General features: G+C 51.5%; 5 protein-coding genes across 5 annotated transcripts; 1 reads left to right on the top strand and 4 right to left on the bottom strand.

Moving 5' to 3' along the window:
• Nucleotides 1-164: 164 nt before the first annotated feature.
• On the bottom strand, nt 165-1,391 carry SEPMUDRAFT_135217 (uncharacterized protein). The gene is made up of 2 exons (XM_016902694.1): nt 1,074-1,391; nt 165-1,009 (listed from the first exon to the last, which is right to left on the bottom strand). Exons 1-2 carry the CDS (start codon nt 1,383-1,385, stop codon nt 509-511), a joined length of 813 nt encoding a protein of 270 aa, XP_016757890.1. The 5' UTR covers nt 1,386-1,391; the 3' UTR covers nt 165-508.
• A 1,955-nt stretch (nt 1,392-3,346) lies between these two features.
• SEPMUDRAFT_135216 (uncharacterized protein) lies at nt 3,347-4,310 on the bottom strand (the record flags this gene model as incomplete). The annotated part of the gene is made up of 2 exons (XM_016902693.1): nt 3,347-4,107; nt 4,221-4,310. 2 exons carry the CDS (start codon nt 4,308-4,310, stop codon nt 3,568-3,570), a joined length of 630 nt encoding a protein of 209 aa, XP_016757889.1. The 3' UTR covers nt 3,347-3,567.
• A 281-nt stretch (nt 4,311-4,591) lies between these two features.
• On the top strand, nt 4,592-6,415 carry SEPMUDRAFT_150918 (uncharacterized protein). Its single transcript, XM_016906472.1, has one exon. It carries the CDS (start codon nt 4,613-4,615, stop codon nt 5,540-5,542), a length of 930 nt encoding a protein of 309 aa, XP_016757888.1. The 5' UTR covers nt 4,592-4,612; the 3' UTR covers nt 5,543-6,415.
• An 851-nt stretch (nt 6,416-7,266) lies between these two features.
• SEPMUDRAFT_135214 (uncharacterized protein) lies at nt 7,267-8,162 on the bottom strand (the record flags this gene model as incomplete). Its single annotated transcript, XM_016902692.1, has 1 exon — nt 7,267-8,162. The coding sequence occupies one exon, from the start codon at nt 8,160-8,162 to the stop codon at nt 7,293-7,295; it is 870 nt and encodes a 289-aa protein (XP_016757887.1). The 3' UTR covers nt 7,267-7,292.
• Nucleotides 8,163-8,766: 604 nt separating this feature from the next.
• SEPMUDRAFT_135213 (uncharacterized protein) lies at nt 8,767-12,820 on the bottom strand (the record flags this gene model as incomplete). The annotated part of the gene is made up of 3 exons (XM_016902691.1): nt 8,767-11,629; nt 11,683-12,588; nt 12,693-12,820. The coding sequence occupies 3 exons, from the start codon at nt 12,818-12,820 to the stop codon at nt 8,767-8,769; spliced, it is 3,897 nt and encodes a 1,298-aa protein (XP_016757886.1).
• Nucleotides 12,821-14,787: the final 1,967 nt, after the last annotated feature.

Genomic DNA, 14,787 nt, shown 5'->3' with positions numbered 1-14,787 from the left:
AAGAGAGAGAGAGAGAGAGAGAGAGAGAGATGTAGATATACTGTTATGCTGGATCTATCGTTTGTAAGTCATTATTTCTTATTTACTACTACTATATAATTAGTTCTTATTTACTACTATATAATTAGTGCTCGATTTTAAGTGTATCTACGTAAAATATCTTGCAGAGAATACATATGTATAGCGTGCATAGAGCTGGATTGTAGCGAGTGTTTTGGAACGGCACAAAGATAGTCAACTCGTGACTCTTGTCGATGTATCGCTCTTGCAGTCACTTCTCACGTGTCGGAGATGTGCATTCGTACCCTTTGATGTTTGCGTCCAAAGTCAACTTCACTTCGGATTTACCTCGGCTTCGCTCGTGGAAATCAACAAAGTGTCTTCACAAGGGGATTTGCCATTTCCCGTCGTTTCTACCAGTCTCTATCAGCCGCTCAACACTTGTTACCATGTTCATGTTGATCGGTCAATTCTGTGAGATGTATGTACCAAGAGCTCGTTCAGTAGGCTAGAAAGTAAGCATTCTCTGCCCAGTCAAAACACCAGTCATGGTCTGTTGAACTCTCTGAAACTTCATGACTCCACAACTCTCGCTCTCCATGTGGTTAACCAGAGGCGCCAGAGCTTTGAATTGCTTTCCACATCCTCGGCCAGGGCAGTGATAGATGTTTTGCTTGTGAGCCGGTGAGCTCAGGTGTTGGTTCAGTGACCGGAGCGCACTGTACGACCTGGAGCAAAGACCGCACTGATAGCCATGGCCATTCCAGCTCGCGGCGGTGGCGATGGATTCGGAGTTGTCTTCGCCGTGCCAGGCGATTTGCTTGTTGGTGATGACTCCCGTGGTGTCGCGTTGGTTGATCATCTTGTAAATGAACTCGCGGTTCACTTGCGGCGCGCGTGGGCAGGAGCCGGTCTCGACGTGGTGCACTACGCCGCTTGCCGTAGTATGAGGTTTCTTGCAAAAGGGGCAGGAAATGCTTCCAGCTTGGTGTGCGGAGCTATTGAGATGCTGATACGTATAGATCAGCAGAAGTATACGATGAGATGAATTGAGAATTCTACTTCAGGCATACCGTTCTCAGATTATTTGCATTTTGGAAGCCACGCTCGCATGCATCGCACCAGTTCAGACGCCAGTGGTCGCGCCTGTCCATGTGATCTCGGGCTTGCTGTTTAGTATAATACTTTTTGCTACATGCTTCGCAGCCGTATTTGGGACCCCAATGGCCGTATTCGTCCATATGCTGGTCCACCCTATCCTCGTGAATGGAAGAGAAGTTGCACGTCTCGCACTCGTGGACCTTCCAGTGATTGAGGGCGTTCATGTGCTGGGCGGCAGCTGAGTAGCTTCCGAATTGACGGGAGCAAGTCTCGCATTCTTCCATGTTGGGCTGGTTGGTGGTGCGTGTACACGAGGATTACCGATTGAGATGTCTGGTTGTGGTCTTGGTGTAGTCGGCGGCGGGAGATAGAGGTATGGCGAGTGGAAGGGGGTAAATACCTAGTAAGCCCCGTTTGCCTGCCAAGCACTAGACATGGAACAGTCCCCAGTGGAACCCAGAACTTACCAGATCCGGCACCCAAAATGTGACAGGTCGGTCGGCCCCCGGGATGCTCGTCTGAGTTGTCTGCGCCCTTTGAACAAACACATAGGTAGTAACATACCTACATGTAATCAATCACAACACAAGAAGTAAGGTCCTCTCGGTGCTGCACTACTCTCTCCGACCCAAGCAACTCGGTATGTAGCCATATTGCAGAGGACGAAATCCCCATTGACCTTACTACTACGCCAAACATGCAGCCAGCTATAGGGCGCCCTTATAGAGGCTTATGATACGCTAGCTAACACGTTATCGTACGACTTGGCTTTAGCAGAAACGAGGGGCTTGAATCCTTGATAGGTATGTAACGTATCCCAAACTCTGATGATTGATAGTGGCTATCGGCGACGATAACAGCCTCTGAAGTCTTGTAAGTTGTACGGTATTGCTTCCAGGAAAGCCCCTTACTCGTGGCATATAGGACCCTATAACCGGGACGGCAGAGCACATTGGATATAAGATAATCATAAGTGACAGGTTTGTCGTTGCGAGAGAATAAGTCATTTGCAGTACAAACAATACCTGCAGTCGGGTAGTCACTGATTGTGAGGCAGGTTGCGGCACTGTACATATATACCTTTGAAAGACCCACAACAGCCTGCAACGTGTGCGGACTGCCGTGATGCAGTCCTTTAGCTAGCGTCCGATCTGCCGTAGCGAATAGCACTCGTAGTCCTGTGGTGACTGTGGTCACATGTCTGCCAAGATATTAGCTGATATTTCTGCTATTTTTCTCATTTTACACTATGCGATGGAATCCTTGAGCACTATACACTACTTGACCCTGTTGCGATGTACCGTAAACTTGTAAAGTATGAACGCATGGACGAGCGTGAATGTTTCTTCCAGCATTGGCCCGGTCGAGGTTTCGTACGAAGCTGAAGGCTGAAGCTCGCTGCGAACTCCTACTAGAGTCCCAGCGTGCTGGCAGCGTGCTGGATGACCTGGCAGTACCTGTACCTACCAGGCAGGTTCCGCATGAGCGAGACCGCTTTGGGCACCGGATAGACTACCCTCGAAGACCCTGCTCGCCTACGACGCAATATGACCCAAAACGTCCAAGATGGATTGTAGGTATAGACATGTTCACGTGTGAGATGTCTCGAACAGCTACCTGCTAGGTCACTGACTCTAGTGCGCGAGAGCTATGTCGCATCTCCTCTACTCATGAGTCCTACCGTGAAAAGACGGCATTTTCAACTGCCACTTGCAGGGGTGCAAACCCTTCTACTAATAGCGATCCTCGACAAGGAATGAATCCTGCTGCACTCTGAACGGCTGTGGAAGGTGACTAAGTCCTGTACCGAATGTACAGGTACTATAGGAACACCAACGTCCCTAGCCGAGACACTCTATTCCAGAAGCCCGGGGCCGCACAGCGTTTTCAGAAGGTGAAACGTTGAAACGTGTGTCGTGCGGCTTACGCGATTACCGCCACGAGGAGCTTGCTCTGTTCAGCTCCAGCTACGAAGCTTGTTATTTTTCTTCCTTCCATTTGGAGAAGATAGGTACCTACAAGCATGACGGGAGAGAGCAGGCAGCATGCCATTTTCACGAGAGTCACGAGAGTGGGAAATTGTGTGTACCTACACTCGCGATTCAACTCGGGAAATTAATCAGCAGTCGAAATTGGTTGAAGATGAATCAAACATGGTTTGAACTTGGGCCAATATTCTCGAATGCTGCAAAAAGCGAAAAAGAAAACAAATATCAGAGAAGTAGATCATCATCATCATCATCATCATCATCATTATCATCATCATCATCATGTACTAGAGACCAAGCGCCCGCCCGAAGGGTCCACGACTCCGCGGTCAGTACGCAGCTAGAACTGCACTGCACTGCCCCATCATATCTCAGCAAATGCAGCGCCATGTCGTGGCCGAAACGGATAGCTCCCTCTAGTTCGAGTGCTTTGACATATTTGATTTGTTTGATGCCAATGGAGTTGAACATGTCATTGTTACAAGTGGCAGCGTCCTCCAACGGCCACCAGTCGGAAAATGATCCCCGCGTCGAGTCGTGCAGACCACAGCAGGTGCGCGGTGGTGGCCAATCCAAATTGCACGCTTGAGTCGTGGAGTGGATTTTTGTTATTATTATTGTCATCGAGATTCAGATTGTTCTCTTGCGCTGCGCAGGAGCCGGCAATGGGCCTTGCGGCGGAGTTGCCCGGACGAGTCGATCGTTGTCTCGGCAGGCGGCCTACTCCATCCCACAGCATCATTCTACCTTCCATATTGGCACACATGGCCGCGCGTGCTGCTTCCGAGTCGTTGTCTGCCGCACGTTCTGGCATCGTCTGGGAGCTGTACAGGCAGCCCCAGTCGAATGCGCGTGGCTGAGCTCTCGGAGACGTCGTGAAGCTCGCGTGGGCTTGCTTTTGCGCCGCACCGAGCAGCGGCGGCTCGGGCACCGGCTGCAACGAACGGTCGGTGATGATGGTGGAGAGGGGCGAGTGGAAAGTAGATGGGCGCTGTGGGCGCAAGTAGTCGAGTGGAGTCTAGCGGGTGGTGGTAAGAGAGCGGTCGAGAGCTTCTATTGCCCGTTTTGGCGTGTTGACGGTGGCAGAAGCAGACGGGAGAGGCGACGGGAAGAGAAAGGGTTCAACCTCACACAGGCTACTGCACCTGCAGAGTTGAGGCGGCCGTTCCAGCTTCGAGGGCCACCTGCAGCCGCATCCATCTCATCACGTACGGTACCCATCATGTCTGCCTTCTTCTACTACTACTACTACCACCACCAGTCGGCGCTCCCCCTCCTCTTGCTTCTCCTCCTCTTTCTCCTCCTACTATGCGTAAGGCTGTCCCGTTGCCTTCGGCTCGAGCGGCACCCTCTTCTCGTCACACCACTGATCCATCTTTCTTCTCTGCCCCCGCCGCTGGCCTCTGGCATCCATCCTCCCACGTATGTCCCCGCGATATCACCTGTACCCGCAGCCCCGAGCAAGTCCCAGAATGAGCAGCGCCGTGCGAGATGTCTCCCCCGTGGGAGCTTCTCGCTTCGAGATGCCCTTTGATGCCCCCGACGACGTGCGAGTCGTCAAAAGCGCCTCCAACTCCGCTGCTGTCTCTCCTACCTCGCCTGGCTTCCCTGCTGTTCGCTTCAGCAACTTCAGCAAGCCCTCACGGCACACCATGACCGACTCGGTCTTCTCCCAGCGCACTACCGAGACTGAGGCCACATCAGCACCCTCTATGGCATCGAGTGATGATCCGCGAGAGTCGAAGGATGACCACATCCACGTCGTCTCTCCTGACGATTGGTTTGCACGATTCCGCTCGGATGATGATCTCGGAGGACTGGTCTCTGACGACTGTCCTGATCGTGCGACCCTCGCAGCGGTGCAAGACATCCCCATCTACGATGCCGAGGGGAAAGCCATCCCATTCGGCTCCCTTCACAATCCAGCCACAGCGACCCATCAGCGACAGCTCGTCATCTTTATCCGCCACTTCTACTGCGGTGCATGTCAAGCATACTTGCAAGCTCTCACCCACAGCATCACCATGCGTGACTACTTCTCCATTCCCATCCCGACATCCATCATCGTGATTGGATGTGGAAAGCCGGATCTGATTCCCCACTACAAAACCTTCACAAATTGTCCTTTTCCCATGTACGCCGAACCGACGAGAGAACTGTTCAAGAAGCTCGGCATGACTCCATCCTTGAATATTGGAACGCAACGACCTGAGTATATGAGTGACATTAGCACTGCTTCCTGGGCAGTGGGCCAATTCAAGACAGTGAATGACAGTTTGAAGGATCCTGATGGAATCAGAAAGCGAGACATCATTCGCGGTGGCAACCCTTTCCAGATTGGTGGCGAATTCCTCTTCGATGATGGGGCGGTCATCTGGTGCCATCGTATGAAGAATTACCGAAATCATGCCGAGATCAAGGTGCTGAGGAGGTTGCTGGAGCTTGATGAGTGACAATCAACTCCTCCCCCGAAAGCAGCCGAGATTCACGACTCGGCCGGGGGAGGGGATGATGACGATTATAGCAGAGTCGCTTCCGTGATTTCTGGCTATGGCAGTATGACGAGTTTGCAAGATGATGATGCCAGGTCAGGACGGACCTTGACACCGAGACCAGCGAGCAGACCTGGTTGACACATCAGCAATAACATGTCGCCGCTGCACCCTACCGCCTCTGCTGCAGCAGCAGGCTGTGTGAGGGCACCGCCGAACGCATGTGTACATCGCTGACGTCTCCGGCGCCGGGCCAGGCTCGCCAAATTTCTAAGGGCCCATCGAGACGAACGTGAGGAACGACAGATGACGTGTCACATGACAATCGGATTGCAGTCGCACTGATGAAGTGAAATTGATAACTTGTCAACACGATCGAAACGTTGTCATACTTTGAACGCGAGACGACACGACATCAAGGTGGAAGAAGTTGTCCACCAACGCCGAGGTTACACGATTGGAAACAGAAATGGATCAACTCGGCCCAGGCACCGCCAAGCAACGCAGAAGACTGGACGCTTCTGTGAGAAGGGGGCAATGCACAAGACACACAGCATGCAAGACACGTTCTTCAGGAGGAAGACGAATGATGTCCATGAGTATCCTGGAAGGATGAAACGCCAACACACTTGACAACAGGAAATCCAGGAGAAAGCAATACCCACAGGCTGGGAATCCAAACAGCATCAACATCAACATCGAAGATTGTTGATAACAAGAAGAACGAAACGCAGCGGTCTGCATCGCTACCATCTATCTATTCATAGCTGCTTATACAAAGTACATGTCGTACAACATGTATGTACATAATGTTTTTAAATAAACTTCTTCTCGTGAACGACACCTCGAACTTGTACTCCGCTCAGGTAGTACCGGAGGTAGGTAGGATCCACATACCGGTTGAGTATACCTCTCTATTAGGAAGGATCACTTTTTGCATGTGAAAGCGTGCATGGATAGGATGCTCCTTACGTCATGCTTGACACGCTGACGTACCTCAGCTACAGTAGATATACTAGAGGACTCCCGTAGCGTACTCCCTAAGGTAGAACTCGACCTTCTATTAAGGTATCCGTCTTACACAGCAAAGCAGTAACAGTATGAAAATCCCAATGAAATCGTGAAAGAAGAAGAAGAAGAAGAAGAAGAAGAAGAAGAAAAAGCCGCAGCCGGATTTAGTAATAACAACAACTAAGAGACTAGCTCGATGTCAGGTATCGTACTATTCAAAACGCCGTAGGAGTTACTAGTTTATAGGAAACAGACGATAATACCTTCGACAAGAAGCGGTAGAGGGTGTTAGGCGCTATAATGTTGTGTACCTAATGTAACAGTAGTAGTCCCCTTGTATCGAGCTAAAGTCGTTCGTTCGCAGTTGGGTACGATAGCAGAAAAGGTAGAAACATCTGTTGATAGAGCATACAGCATATAGGCATCTCGGGTAGGCATCTACTATAACTGCCGAGGTAAAAGGAAAGGGATTAAGGCAACCTCGTAGATATATAGCACAGCTGATAGCCACTCGATTGACAATCATAGATCTCTTATCTTTGCTTATTCAAACAACATCCTAGTCTTATTGTAAAAGTTCGAAGCGCTATAGATCCAGAAGAGGGAAGGATACTTTAAGAGGGAAAAAAAGTCATTCTGATCTGATTTGGCTCTGGTTTCTGCCGTGGTGATGTATCGTGATGGTTTCGTTAATACCTAATTATTGATGCTTCCAGAATAGATTCCTCCAAGACCATGATATCGGGGCAGGCTGAACAGTGGCACGCTCCTTGGGAAGCAGTGAAGTAGGTACGGCGGTGTCTGGACCCTTCGTCGCGGCTGTCGTGGAAACACCCCTGTCAAGTCCCGTCGCAACAGATGCATTCGTAGAAGAAGTACCAGCCGGGGAGTAAACCGGCGTAATAGCAACATCATTCGCCTGCTCCATGATTTGTCTCCCAGCATCATCAGCAGCATCAGCAGCACTATCCACCACCACAGACTTAGTCGGCCAAAACGTCCACGCGGCGAACCCCGTAGCAGTAGCCACCGAGAGCAAGATTAAAAATCCCGCAGATCTCGTCTCTTCCCGCATTCTCTGCCTCTCCTTTGCAAGCGCCTCAAGCTTCTCCTGCAAAATTCGAGTCCCTCGAGACTCCCGTCTCCGTAGACGTCGAACTACCCGTGCTACTTGACTTCTCTGCCGAGCGGAATCTGCGAGTATGGCTCGTCCGGCTGCGAGAGCTTTGCTATCCCAAGCAGGTACTACTACATTATGTGATTTTTTGAAAGCTGGTTTCGCCGTTGATGATGATGATGATGATGATGATACTGGTGTTGTACCATTTTGCAAAAACTTCTCGACGTTGCTTGTGGGGACAGGATAAGGGTCGATTTCACTCGTCTTGATGAGTTTCAAATTCGGACTATGCTCGTAGCGGTCGAGTTTGGATCTCTTGTTGAAGTGCTGCGTTTCTCGTGCGTTGGAGAGGGCGGCGAGCTGGAAGAGTATGCTTGCTCGTGCTCCGCCGCTCGTTGAGAAGTTTCGTGTAGCGGCGTTGCGGGAGATGGGAGATAAGGAGATGGTCATTTTTTGGAGATATAACTTAGGTATGTACTGAAGTATGAAACAGGGAACGCAGTCACTTGGAAGGTGGACGTTTACTGCCATCTATCTATCTATCTATAGATTGGCCATTATCTGAGATGCGGGGTAGACTGCCGTGGGGTGTGGAGTGAGTGACTGTCATCAACATCGGCCGGATCAACTGGTTATTCCGAAAGGTCTCTCCCTCTCTCTTCCCATCTCTGTCTCTCTACAAAAACTGCCAAGTTCTACATCACTCGTAGCAATGCCAGCGACAAAAGGAAACACTATCCAAGATTTTCAACTATATATACATTGGTATGGATACATAATAAATTGGTGTAAGACCTTGTGATATCCTTTGCCCCTTCCATTTCTCTCTTTCTCTTCCCCTTGCCCGATTCCTGGTCCCCTTTTCTATCCCATTATTTGAAAAAAGCCTCCCCTTTCCCAATTCCAATTCCATTCCATTCCATCGCCCGCCCCCTTTTTTTGGTCCGAAATATATCACACTATTTATTTGCTTATATACACACTCCTAGAGACGGACACAAAAAAAAATCTCCATTATCCCCCACCCCCCTCCATCCAAAAAAAAAAAAAGTTCTCAAAGTAAAATCTTCATCCCCTCCGGACTCAACACATCTCCCACCTCAAGTAACTTACTCGTTTTTCCCTTTGTCTGCTGACCTTCCATTTTCTTCGACCCCCCACTCCCACTCCCACCATTCTCCTCTTCTTCCACAACAGTCTGAATAGTCCCTCTCATCCCGTCCCTCGCAGCAGCAGCAGCAGCAGCAGCAGAAGCCGAAGAAGAACGACCCGTCATATGCGTTGTCAAGCGACTTACGCGGGCCGCGACGCGATAGCGACTGAAATGTACTGCTTTGGCTTTTTCGGGAACTGCGGAGGAAGAGGAAGATGAAGAGGAGGAGGAGGAGAAAGAAGGGGGAGCTTCTTCACCACAGACGTTTCCGATGAGGACTTTCGGTTGAGGAATTGTGGTTGGATGAGGTGGTGGGGGAGGGGAAGGAGGGAAATTTTGTTGTTGTTGTTGGGAACCTCCGCCTCCTCCGGAGGAAGAGGAGGAATTGGTCGTGGTGGTAATGGATGTAGTGGTCGTGATGGATGTGCTAGCCGGGTCGGGTTTGTTGTTGTTGCTGCTGCTGCTGGAGTTTTGATAAGAGAGGTATTCAAATACGTCAATGCCGGGTCTTCTTCGACGTGTTCCGCTGGCATTGCCGGCTTTGGCGTTATCCGCGGTAATGGTGGTGGTGATGGTAGTGGCATTGAGGAATGTCGGACCGGACGGAGATGGGGAAGGAGGAGGTTGCGACTTTTGCCGTGAGGGTGCTGGTGGTACATGGCAGGAAATGTCCCCGAACATGCTATTCCTCATCACCGGTGCACTGCCGCGCATGGCTACAATCGGTGGCAAATCCCGTTGCAAGGCCAGCAAATCCTCGTATGGTGGCTTTTTCGGAATGGGAGGAGGAGCTTTCCGCGGAGGAGCGGACTTTTCTTGGGTATCCTTGGTGGAAATCGATGGTGGAGTAATCGTGCCACCTTCAGATGCGATGGAATGAGGACGAGCCCTGATACTAGGACCCTCGTGCGTGAACGGGTCGGGCTGCTTCGATTCACCTTCTCCTGAAACCCACTTACCCACTTGCGGCACGATTTGGATTTCATCTACTGATATTCCTGATAAAACAGACGCCACACTCGCTCTGCTCGCATCATCAACAATCCCGGGACTTGGCAGTGGTCTGGCGAACATGGTCGAAGATTCTGGGCTAGCGGGACCACGGGGGCGTGAAAAGGAAACACGACTCCTTGGGATCGGTGTACGTTCGAATCGACCATTGGCGAGCTCTCCGAGACCGCTACCAGAGATGGTATTGGGTTGCTGCATAGATGTTCTTGACTGCGACGACACAGTCGATGTCACGCTTCGGACACTTTGGTTGCTATCGCGATGCGGAAGGGTAGGTCGAGTGGGAGCAGTCGGGGAGGTCATTTCCATCACTGACATCGAGGACAAGGTGGACGCAATGCTAGTGGTGCTCCTGTTGATGTTGCGATTGGGAATAGGTAGCGGACAGCTGGGCGGACTTCGATGCATCATGGGAGGCGAGTCTAGTGATGAGCTTGTTGCTGGCGACCTGGTGGCAGCTTGGCGTGCAGACGAGGAACGTGTAGGTGTGGTCTTTGGTACAGGAGTGCTGTTCAGTCGAGAACCGTCTGGGGCTTGCCCTTTGCTATTCCTTGCTTCCACACCATTGCCACTCCGTTCGGGAGTTTGGAATTCCTTCTTGAGAGGCTCCCACGTGCTCCCCTTTTTCCTCAACGCTTCTTGCCACTGGACGTTCCTGGCGGTGCAAGCGGCGGCATCGTGCGCGGTAGCGTGCTCATGGAACTCGCAGAGGTTCAAGCGCCAACTAGGAGTCTGCTCTCGTAGCTTGGGAAAAATTCCTTTCGTAAACTGGTATTCCAGCAAGTCGTGTAAAAATTGAGGCGGCAAAAGTTGCGCATACCCGCTTCGATCGCGAGGAAGCCCTCGGAACGTGAAAGCCGCTTCCTGGATGAGATAACTGCACAGTGGAGATTTGGGGAGATTGAGCTCGTACGCCAGACGGAGATTATCTGGCAGTGAGCTGGCGTACGGATGGCCACTTTCACGTTGCTCCACGAACTTGTCCATGATGGCATTACGAAGACTGGGGATCTTCATCCGGGTCGCAAAGGCGTACAGGTGGATCAGGTCCTGTTGATGCTTCCTCACCAGAAATCGAGCTTCATTGGTCTCTTGTTCTGCTTCTGGTTCGCGGGCGCAGGTTGCTGGAGTGATTTCATTGGCGCCAGCAGCCTCGTTGTTGTCGTTCTCGTCGTCCATTTCCTCGTCATCGTCATCATCGTCGTCTTCGTCGTCGTCGTCGTCGTCATCTTCGTCATCTTCGTCATCATCATCATCAACGTCTTCTTCAGTGTCTGTAGTGCTGTCTGCTTTGGTCTGACTCGAGACGTCGTCGGAATCTGTAGAGACATCAATACCCGAGTCGCGAGTGCAGCACTCTTCTTCAGTACTGCTGCGTTGTCGCTCCTTGCCCTTGGGAGATCGCGGTACGCCTCGTGGAGTTGTCGTCACTCCCACCACCCTCCCTTTTACCTTCTCCCTTTCGACAGGCGTTCGGGGATGAGCAATCAGGATGTCACCCATTCGTTCTTCCATTCGTTCTTCCTGTATTGTCGGCAGACAAATCTCCGCAGAATAGAGCCAGGAAGCGAAGAGCGCAAAGTCTCTCGGCTGCTCATCTAGTAGGACCACTCGATCGTGAGGAGGACCATGCCAGGCGTCTCCAAAGGTCTCCCAGAAAAAGCCCGAATGGTAGCATGCCAGCTCTTTGTGTAGAGTAAAGGGCACTTGGCCACGGCCCAACAGAACTGTACATGTCCCGCGAAGTAGTCTGCTGCTCAGTCTATTAGTGTCATGTCGATCGGTCATGATGGAGAATGGACATACTGTATAGTAGGTCCCACCACAGGCTGCGGTGGATGTATTGATCGCTCGCCGGCGGTATCAATCGCTCTCGTAAGCCGCACACTGCAAACTTGCTGGTCTGCTTTGCTGAGATGGCAGTGGAAATGGCACGGATTGGTTTGCCAATAAGGACGAGGAGAGTGTCGGTCATGACTTGTGACAATGGTTCGAGGCGGTTCGTGATATCGAGTATGTAGAGCTCGATTGTACGGAGGCGGATACAGGTGAGCCGTCAGCATGAGATCAAGCCAGGAGTCCTTAATGTCGTCCAAGCGTTGAGCCCCCTCGAACAAAAGATAGTCTTGTAGGCGCATCAGATAGGGCTTTTGACTGGGCCCAGATCCACCCAGTGTATCGTCCCATCCGAAGCACCCGGCGGCAAAGACCTTTTCGATGGCAGAGAGAGCAGTGGTTCGACAGTGTTTGTCATTCTGCGTCCACAACCGAGTGATGGCGAGGTTGGCGAGCTCCCATATCTCGTGCCGTGACGCGAACATGTAGACATCAATCAGGTCCTCATCTCGCCACGAGCCGACGGGCTCGACCGTCTTGTGCGCTGCCTTGGCGACCAGACGGGTCGTTGGACGAGGTCGGGGGGCATGTTCGTCGGGCAGAACGAGTTGGCCAGTATACAACCACGCAGAGAAGACGCGGAATAGGCCGAGACTGAGCGAGCGGAGGTCAAATGGACGATCCACGGGACATGGACTGATGTCGCCCAGGAGATCCGAGGCCAGGTCGAGAGTCGCGGGAGCTCCTGGTGTATCGCGGACTTGAAGCAGTGCATCGTGGAAGGCTGGACATCGCTCTCGCAGGAGGTTGGTGTGGAGTGTAAAAGGCACAGCATCGGGTCCAATCTCAAAGGTCTGAACTTCTTGGTAGGCTCCGCTGCAAGGCGATCAGTCAGTAGCGTGGTCACGGACAGCATCCCACTCGCTGGACAATGGGCACGGCAGAAGGAAAACGAAAAGGGAAAAAAAGACGGCACGCACAATCGCCAGAGCTTGAACTCGTACTGAATGGTCCATCTCGCTCGATTAGGCACTTGTTCCTTTGCGGGCGCGTTGACGACGAGGGTCAGCCGCTTGTTGTTGACGGTGGTGGTCTGGGTGGGCTCCATGGCAGCACGTCGTCAAACGCGCGAGAGCGAAAGAGCAGTAGTGTTGTTGCATGTTGACCGACATGAATGTGTTTCAAGCGGCGCGAGAAGAGGTTGTTGGCTTGTGTGTTGGAGGAAATTGAGCACCAGGATAGGAGAAGTTAACCCCTTACTGCATTGGGTTGCGTTACAGGGAGCATGTGTGGCGTGGGTGTGCGGAAGCGAGCCATACCACTCGTATAGCGTGGTTGTTCGGGGGACATTGCTGCAGTTGTCGCTTCGAGTTGGACGACGGAGTGCAGTCCTGATGCTGTATCAGCCTGTCACTGCTGTCCGGTGTGATGTGATGGCGGCCGGCCGGGAAAGGGGATGGGGAAGGGTGGAAGGGGGGAAAAGAGGACCGTGAAGTTAAAAAAATGGTCGGAATAATGACCCCTGACTCCCTTGGCCCTAGGGATACCCTACAGTCCTACAACACCAAAATGACCAGGAACGTATTTTCAAAAAAAAGTCCTCGTTGTCGCCAAGCTCACCGGGGTCCGGGGCCTGAACAATGAATGGTTGATGCTTCCACCGCCAACACCCCGATCCCAGGAGGATGGAACAGGCGGAACACCATTCCCGGCATCGACGAGATTATAAGAATCCTCGTTGTCCTGCTCGAGATCGAAAGTCAAAACGCATCGACCAACTCGCAGGACATTTCCCTTGTACGATACCACAAATCAGCCTGCCTCCATATCTATTATACAACAAGACGAGCCACGACAATGATGTTCCCCAAGGTCTTCTACTACTACCTCTTCACTGGCTTTGCAGTGTTTAATCTCGCTGTTGGTGACGACATCTGCGGCTTTGGTGGCACAAAGTGCCAGCCATGTGCTATCAATGGAGAAACGAATAGTACGTTGTAGGCTCCCTCATGCTAACATATTACTAATGCTACAAGTATAGATCTTGGGCACTGTGTGGCCGACACAAGAGGAAGTGTCTATGGCTACAATTGTGTCCCTACGAGTATCGCCTGTTAGTCGATGGACAAAGCAACGTGAGCATAAGACTGGGGACAATGTGGAAGCGCTCCTGGGGAGGAGAGATGGTCAGAAATGTAGTTGACATGATGTCTTTGGTCGAATTCCTGTAGCCAACATACACACGTAGATATCTTGGCTCGCCCAGCATCTTGGCGACAGTACTTGCAAAACATGGGTATTGCACTTATGTCGGTAGTTCCAACTGGCGTTTCCACTGTGCGGGCCTAGGAGGTACACAGTCCTTCCACCTCCGTTCGATAGTCTATCCGCACCCTGAAAATTACCCAAGACGTATAAGTTCCCGGCTTTTAGATGCAGAATACCCAGCGAGGATCAAGAAAGTGGAGTTATTGCACCTTGCAAGCGGCGAAATAAAGGTGTTTCGCGATTTTGACCCCGGTGAGAATCAAAAAACACGTCCTCCTATACGCTGGACAGGGGTGTACGGATGGACTATCGAACGGCTGTGGAAGGACTGTGTATCATTTCTGGTTACCGAAGCCACTCCATTTGACGGCGTATGCTTGAGTGGAAAGGGGCAAGGGGAAGGGGGGGAAGAAGTGGTGTGACCACTATCATCAGACCGAGTTTTTCCGCAGCGCCTCTCGTCTTCTCTGCCATTCATTGAGACATCCATCTGCTAGGAATCGGCGCTGGTCCATTCAATGGCAAACCACGTGCTCTGAAAGAGTCTTTTGCAATTCGTGGTGTGCAACAGCTTCTTCATCCAGGCCAAACAAAAGGGTGTTTTGCCGATCAGAAGACATGGATTCGTCGCTAGCCCTGTCATGGCCTGTATGCGAGTGTCTTTTTACTCTCCAACAGAGATCTTGAGAGTAGATTCCCTTTCTTGTCGTACGCGGACACCGATGGATCGCAGTATCTTTACTCTTCCTGTGTCGCTACTCATCTTGAAGCATCTCATTCGTTCCATGCCTTGTGACTCCTTCTGTA

Source organism: Sphaerulina musiva, assembly GCF_000320565.1.
Source record: "Sphaerulina musiva SO2202 unplaced genomic scaffold SEPMUscaffold_9, whole genome shotgun sequence".
NCBI classification, from domain to species: Eukaryota; Fungi; Ascomycota; class Dothideomycetes; order Mycosphaerellales; family Mycosphaerellaceae; genus Sphaerulina; species Sphaerulina musiva.
The sequence above is the reverse complement of the archived record's forward strand: the minus strand, read 5'-3'. Positions and strand labels throughout refer to the sequence as shown.

Excerpts from the sequence above, each read along its gene's own strand:
- SEPMUDRAFT_150918 (XM_016906472.1), top strand. The coding sequence starts at position 4,613 with ATGCCCTTTGATGCCCCCGACGACGTGCGAGTCGTCAAAAGCGCCTCC.
- SEPMUDRAFT_135217 (XM_016902694.1), bottom strand. The coding sequence starts at position 1,385 with ATGGAAGAATGCGAGACTTGCTCCCGTCAATTCGGAAGCTACTCAGCT. Across the intron at positions 1,010-1,073 it reads ATGCAAATAATCTGAGAACG|CATCTCAATAGCTCCGCACA; the intron begins GTATGCCTGAAG and ends TATACGTATCAG.